Source organism: Physcomitrium patens, chromosome 22, assembly GCF_059467195.1.
Source record: "Physcomitrium patens ecotype Gransden chromosome 22, ASM5946719v1, whole genome shotgun sequence".
Classification (NCBI taxonomy): domain Eukaryota; kingdom Viridiplantae; phylum Streptophyta; class Bryopsida; order Funariales; family Funariaceae; genus Physcomitrium; species Physcomitrium patens.
Window position 1 is genome coordinate 10,703,782 of NC_143431.1, and position 7,296 is coordinate 10,711,077.

General features: G+C 30.4%; 1 protein-coding gene across 1 annotated transcript; it reads left to right on the top strand.

Annotated features, from left to right (window-relative positions):
* Positions 1 to 912: 912 nt before the first annotated feature.
* On the top strand, positions 913 to 3,720 carry LOC112275238 (uncharacterized). The gene is made up of 3 exons (XM_090246204.1): positions 913 to 1,198; positions 1,249 to 1,367; positions 2,365 to 3,720. Exons 1-3 carry the CDS (start codon positions 913 to 915, stop codon positions 3,322 to 3,324), a joined length of 1,365 nt encoding a protein of 454 aa, XP_090102330.1. The 3' UTR covers positions 3,325 to 3,720.
* Positions 3,721 to 7,296: the final 3,576 nt, after the last annotated feature.

Sequence of the window (7,296 nt, forward strand, 5' to 3'; positions counted from 1 at the left end):
TGCATCCATCATGTATTAAAAAGTCTTTTTATTACAACTTATTATATTATTATATTTTTATTATAAAATTATTAAACGAATATATTACTTTTTATAAATACATTAATATTTTTTATTTATTCTTGTATTATTTTCTCCAAAATTTTTTAAATATCAAAAAAAATATATGTATTCATAATATAATAAGATTATTTTTTAATTTTTATTTGTTTATTTATTATTACTTAATGTACCTAAATTTATGCCCACAATCCTTTAGTATTTTTTCTTGGTGACTTTTATTGAGTTAAATAAGTTTTTATACGATTTTATCATTTAAAAACTTTGTATTGTATTAGTAAGTTACCCTAGTCAATTAAGGCAACTATCTTTTTTGGAAATTAAATTAATAATTTATACTGTTTTCTTTTATATTATATCTAAAATTAAAGCCAAAAAAAAAAAAAAAAAAAAAAAAAAACCCATGTTTTTGGATCTTATCGTGTCATAACTTTCCCCCAAAATATGTCCAATGTTGCTTTCCACTTACAAGAGAAAAAAAAAACTAAACAAAACAAAAAAAAACAAAAAAAAAAAAAAAAAAAACAAAAACAAAACAAAACAAAACAAACAAACAAACAAACAAACAAACTATTGGACAATTTTATTATGTAATCCAAGTAAAAAAAAATATTTGAATGAATTCCAAATAGTTAATTTAAACTTCACGTCACTTTAATAACATGAGATTCTTCTTATATTTGAAAAGTAAAAAATCTTAAGTACAAAAAAGAATTAAAAATAAATAAAAACATTTCATTATGTCTATTATCTACCCCCTAAATCACCCTTTGTCCACCTAACCTTAGTGTAGAGGACGGAAATTATTTTATACCGTAGATCGTATAGTAGGAAATACACAGTGGAGAGAGGATGAATCCTGATCCCAATACAATTAGCGATCGCTACCGTCGCATGGCGTTGAGGGCGAGAGGGGAAGACCGACCCAGCGAGGGAGGGAGCCAAGAAACTATCGACGTCAGTGGCGGACGAAATTTCAGGGAATCGCCAGCGAGAGCAGGAGAGTATCACTCTACCACGACGCGTTTCAGCTACCGCTTCGACTCACTTGTCCCTACCCGTAAGGGTCTTCACGCGCTCTCTGCTCTGTTCCGGAATCGGCAACTCTGTTTAACGTGGCCGCATTCCTCGTTTACTCGTTTGTTGGCTTGATTAGAAGACCCTTTAAGAGTTGAGCACTACAAGTAGACATTTTTCGTTGTAGACTGGCGAAGGGAACGTCCTTTCTCTGCAGATCGGTATTGAGTCGGTTTCGTTCGGACATCGGGGTGGTGCTTTGTGATTCATCGTCTTTGCTCTTGGAAGAGGTTAGTGATTGCCCGGTGTATTGGAGTGTGGGTGTTAGGGGTTGTACCAACGTGTATCGCAGGTGGGTTTGAATGAATTTACTGTGAGTTGTTCTAGTCAGTTTTGTTTATCTATTGGATTTCTGGTTTGAAGTGAGGGTTGTGTGATGAGGTAATTTGTGGCTTGATCAGTGTACCTTTGTTGTGTTGGGTGATTGTGGAATGATCCTTGAGTGATGTCACGTAGAAATAACCTGTTGCTGTGTCTTGTGTTGGAGGGTGATCGTTTTCGCTACGGTCTAGATAGATTTCCATAGTTAGCCCTAGCAATTTCGTAAGAATCTGATTCGTTTACTTACAAAAAGTTTGCCAAAGAGAGTAAGCTTGGTCGTGTTTAAATTTGAACGAGTTTTGGAAATTCGGCTTAATTTTTAGGGTATTGTATCACCCTATCCCATTGCGGGTTGCAATTAACTCTCAAATGTTCGTTGTGTCGGCGATGAATAGGGACGCAAGTGCTATTTCTTTCCCGAACTGTTTCGAGTTTTGGTTCGTATCACATTTCAAGCGAGTTCCTCTTCTTCGTCTTAATACCTCTAATTTTATTGAGCTTGTTCTAAGAGGATAATGGACGTTTTTATAGTGTAGATGATTTGTTAGTGTAAATAGTTGGATGCACATATATTCTTTTCGACTAAAATCACAGTTAATCGATCTGCCGTGCTCATCAGCTTTGTTCTTATTAGTTTACACTTAGTTGCGTTTGTGCGTTGCCATTCATTACTTGAATGGGTTTTCATCTTCTTCTTCTTTTGACGGCTACCCGTTTGATTAGTTCATTACTTGCATTGCTCTTCTTTATAACAATATATCTTGTTCATTGTATTATCCTCATTAATGGATGTATTTCTGATTCAGTGACGATCATTGTGCTTAATTCTATTTCATCGTAACTCCACAGATTTGTATCATACATAGGCTGAGTGGCTAGACGTTTTAACATCATGCATTCTTGCAGATCATGGGAGGGGAGGAAACATACCCGTATCCCAGTGCCCCGGCAGGACCATATGAGGATTCGTCCAGAGGTGGTCCTTACAGTGACCGGCCTACAGCACCTTATGGACCCTACGAACACCCACATAGTACTGCAAATGCTCCAGCTCACTCCTTCCCTCACCCTTCAAGTGATCCATATGGAAAAATTCAGTCTTTAAGCAGGCCATCACAGTCTTCTGACTCTTACAGTGCATCTGCTCCTCCTCACTCTGCGTATCCTCAGCAAGGTCCCTACCCCCAAGGACCTCATGGATCATTCCATGGAGCATCGTATCCTCCACATGGTGCACACAATGTGAACGCTGTAACAGATGGAGTAGCAGGGCTTGGAATTCATGGAGCTGCTCCAGCGGGCTATCCTCCAGCAGGGTACCCCCCTGCAGGGTATCCTCCTGCGGGATATCCTCCACAGGGCTCAGGGCATGGTGCGCCGCCACAAACCTATTATCCTTCATCAGCAGGAGTTTACCCCCCTGCTGGTCATATAGCCCATGGAAGCCACTCTGAAGGGCACCCCGAGAAGGAGAAGGATAAGAAGGATAAGAAGGACAAAGACAAGAAGGACAAGGATAAGAAGGATAAGAAAGACAAAGACAAAGAGGGCAAAGAGAAGAAGGACAAAGACAAAGAGGGCAAAGAGAAGAAGGATAAAGACAAAGAGGGCAAGGAAAAAAAAGACAAAGACAAAGAAGGCAAGGATAAGAAGAAGGACAAGGAGGGGAAAGAGAAGAAGGACAAGGAGGGGAAAGAGAAGAAGGACAAGGAGGGGAAAGAGAAGAAGGACAAAGACAAAGAAGGCAAAGAGAAGAAGGATAAGAAGGACAAAGATAAGGATGGGAAGAAGGACAAAGACAAAGATCACAAGAAGGATAAGAACAAGGAAGGCGGCATTTCTGGAATCTTGTCAAATTTCATGTAATCTTAGCTACCAGCGACCTGAAAGTATCGAGGCAAGCCAGAAAGCTAGGAGGTTTGTGTTGAATATTGTCCCTGCTTGGTTTGTTCTTGTTATCTGTGTGAATAAAGCTTATGTCTCTTCATCTAGAATATAAGAGTTATTTCCTTTACGCTTTTGTACAAATCCGTGCAGCACTTTCTAGACCTGTTTCTAGAATGTGGTCTTTCAAAAGCATGGTGTAGTGAGTGAAGCTTGTACAAATCAACAATGATCTGCTTACGGCATCCAAGAAACAGGTCTCTTTATAGATCAAATGAATTTGTGCACTCGATTGATTATGTTGTATGCATCTCAGAAGACGCCACAAATTCAGATGTAATAGCTGATGCAAATCAAGCATGTGAACCTTGGACCTGATATTCTGGACTCTTGGACCTTACAAAATGTTTTGAGTATAGGATGCATTGATTATTATGTGTATTGACCACTTGGTGGAATAAGTGTTGTCGTCATGATGTCGGCCAAAAGTACTGGAGCATCGTAGACCAAATTTGTGAAGAAAATTATGTTGTGTGCGAAAAGAAGCGTTTCACATGTTTCTAGCACTACAAATCTCTTCTTCAAATGAATTAGACAAGGAAAAGGCTATGTATTGGTTCAGTATGATCAACATAGTTTGTTGGTATTAAATTCTAAACAATATGTACTTATAAGAATATCAAGTTTGAATTTTATTTTGAATCATTGTGTAAAATGAAAATAAAGGCCATGTGGATAAAGGCCATAGAAAAACGTAATCAGTGACAATCCATGATAATTGCTGTATCACACTATTTTAAGATGTCTTTTTTGGGTTGCAAGTTCTCAACATTAATGTTGGAAGTTGGTATTGTGATATTATTTCATTTTGGTATGTATCACTCATATCCAAGAATCTACATAATATCATTTGATGAATTGTCATTAAAGTCAATCCAAAATTAGTTCTTTCCTTTTATTCTTATCAGATGCCTAAATTATAGTTTTTTCTTTTTTGGAATATTTTAAAATTTATTTATATTTTATAGCATAGATCTTATACTATTTATTAGAAGTTTGATATTAGGTGAAATCAAAATACATATCTTATGTATTCTTAATCCCTATGTGTTGCAAATATATACCAATCATGCTTCTAAAATTTAAAATTCTACTTTAAATTACAATGTTCTATCTAAATCTCTTATGTTTGTAATATGTAACTTGTATTATTTTAAAATTATTACATCACATCATATTTGTAAGTTATGTAAGTATTTATAGAATTTAAACTCTTTTTGATAGTTTTTAACACCTTTAATATTACAAAAGATAATATATTAATGTTATTCAATACAAGTTGTATAATATAAAGAACCTATTTTCTAGTACAAATTGACAATATGAAAAACTTGTATTTATCTTTTAATAAAAGATAGTATATATTTCCACCAAATGTCTTAAGATTGATGTTATAGGATATATTTTTTTCTATTTCTATATTTAAATAAGATAATATAAATTAATTTTAAAAGATTTTTATATTATTATATTAAAATTCATTATTTCTATAGAGTAGAATATTGATTGGCTATAAATTCCTTTGATTAGCTAGTACCTATTTTCTATATATATGAATTTCATTGCACAAGCTAAGAATCAAGCTAATAAACAACTTTATTGGTTTTTGGATTATGCATATTTTTAATTCAAGTCAATCATTAATGATAAATTATTATTCATCTCTATCTTGTTTACTTCAAATCTTATAGAAAGTAAAACAATATGCTTTGATGTTATTATTAGGTCTTCAAACCAACTATTATTATTTTTGGATTTTGATTTAGTGCTTTATCAATCACATAAGTAACTACTAGCTCTTTTAATTCTCATGTATAGTCATCTATTTTATTATTGCTATCACTAAGGTAGATTCAAAGTTAAGTAGATATATTTGGCTTAGAAGTTGTATTTTTAGTTGCATTTGTTACTATTTTTTTTTTTATAGAATTCTTTGAATGCAATGTTTTATTTTTAAAAGCATAAATCAGATTCAATTTAATTCTTTGCTTATTAAGTTAGTTTTCTTCTTTTAGAGTAATTTGTTGTATTATCTAATATATGTTTTTCTTATAGCTTATAGAAGAATTGAGCCTAAATTGCATAGTTAAATGCTTCTATTAATAATGATATTATATTTAGTTCTTCTTTCATATTGTTTTTAATTTCATATATATTTATACAAGATATTATATATACTTAATTAGATGATTTTTTTACTGCAAAATACATAAGTCTTTCTTTAACTTATATTGTATTTATAAGAGCATCTTTGTTCCTTGTATGTTGCTCTATAAGCTAACTAGTTATAATCTTCAAGTATAGAATGATTTTTTTTATTTTTTATTTTTTTGTAAAAATCTATTATCTAAAGTTGGTCATTTTTTATATTCTAATATGTTGCATTTTAAAATTTTCTTACATGGATGATTCTACTATAATATATATTATCTTTCCTAAAAATTGTATTTATATATGTTTTCTTTCTAGAATTGTATTCTTGGTTTTTCCAACAAAAGATTTAAAGCAATGTGGATATTAAGATGATATTCCAATTTTAATCTTTTTACTTTCATCTACAATGTTTGTAAATTAATAGTGTGATTTTTCAAGATGTAGCTTTATTATATGCAAAGATTGGCTAATGTTAAGCCCTTGCTATAGATCAAAGATTATTCTATTTATTTATGTTATAGTTTAAAGCCAAGAAATTTATGTTATTTTAGTAGATTAATATCTAATATAGATTTTTTCTTCATAGCTAGGAATAGTTTTAGCAAAAGATTTCCAATATATGATCATGTGGTTAGTACCATAAAAAAATTAATATTAATTTTTAAATTATTAAAATCAACAAGAATGGTTTTTTGAAATTTAAAATAAAATTAATTAAATTAATATCTACTTTTTAGGCTTTATTTTAATAAAAGACCACAAAACTTTTGATTCTCTTTCATTATTATTATTATTTGATTTTTTTCTAAAATTGGTCCATTTCTAATAGCTATTCATAATAAAGCTCTTAAAAGACCTTCAAAGAATCTTTAAGCATGACATAACTTAAAAACTTAATTAGTTCTAATAAATTTGGTATTTTTGAATGGTAAAAATATAAAAAATTAAGATTAGAATCCCATTGTTGAAATACATATAGTCTATTTATTTTTCTATATAATAATTAATATCATTAAAATTATTTATATATGAAAAAAAAATTATAAATAAATATATATTTTAAAAATAAAAATATAATTTTTCTTAATTTTTTATTCAAAGATTATTTTTTAGACTATGTAATATAAATAAATGATATATAGATAAAATTATCTTAAAATTAGATGTTTTTAACATACTAAACAAGAATCACATAATTTAATAGAAATATATCAATATATTATCTATAATAATCTTCATATGAGTGTTTTGAATTAAACAAATTAATATAATTACATGTATAATTTTTACATAGGTACTTATTTTTAATTCTTTTTAAAAATTTAATTATTTTGGATTAAAATTTAATAAACACTTATTTAATTTTATGCACAACTTTCAATTTAAGCCTCAATAACATGAAACACAAAAAACTCTATAGTAATAATACACTCTTATATCACCAAAAAAAAGAACATAAACAATTAAAAGATAGATTTAGAATCAAAACTAAAATAACTATTGCTAAATAAAAAAGATTAGGAAGTTTTAAATTAATATAATACACAAGAAAGGTGTTGATAAGAGTGAAATAGGTCTCACTTTGGCCTTCATACATACTATCTACTTTGTGGCCAACTTATCAACCTACCTAACATTTATAAGCATGTATAAAATCTACAAAGCTTATAAAAAGCTTTCTAATAAGATATCAGCAAAAGAAACCTATTTCTACCTAGTTCTACTTAGTTCAATTTCTTT

Coding starts and splice junctions, on each gene's coding strand:
- LOC112275238 (XM_090246204.1), top strand. CDS start 913: ATGAATCCTGATCCCAATACAATTAGCGATCGCTACCGTCGCATGGCG. Junction 1,199..1,248: donor GCCGCATTCCTCGTTTACTC/GTTTGTTGGCTT, acceptor CACTACAAGTAG/ACATTTTTCGTTGTAGACTG. Junction 1,368..2,364: donor CGTCTTTGCTCTTGGAAGAG/GTTAGTGATTGC, acceptor GCATTCTTGCAG/ATCATGGGAGGGGAGGAAAC.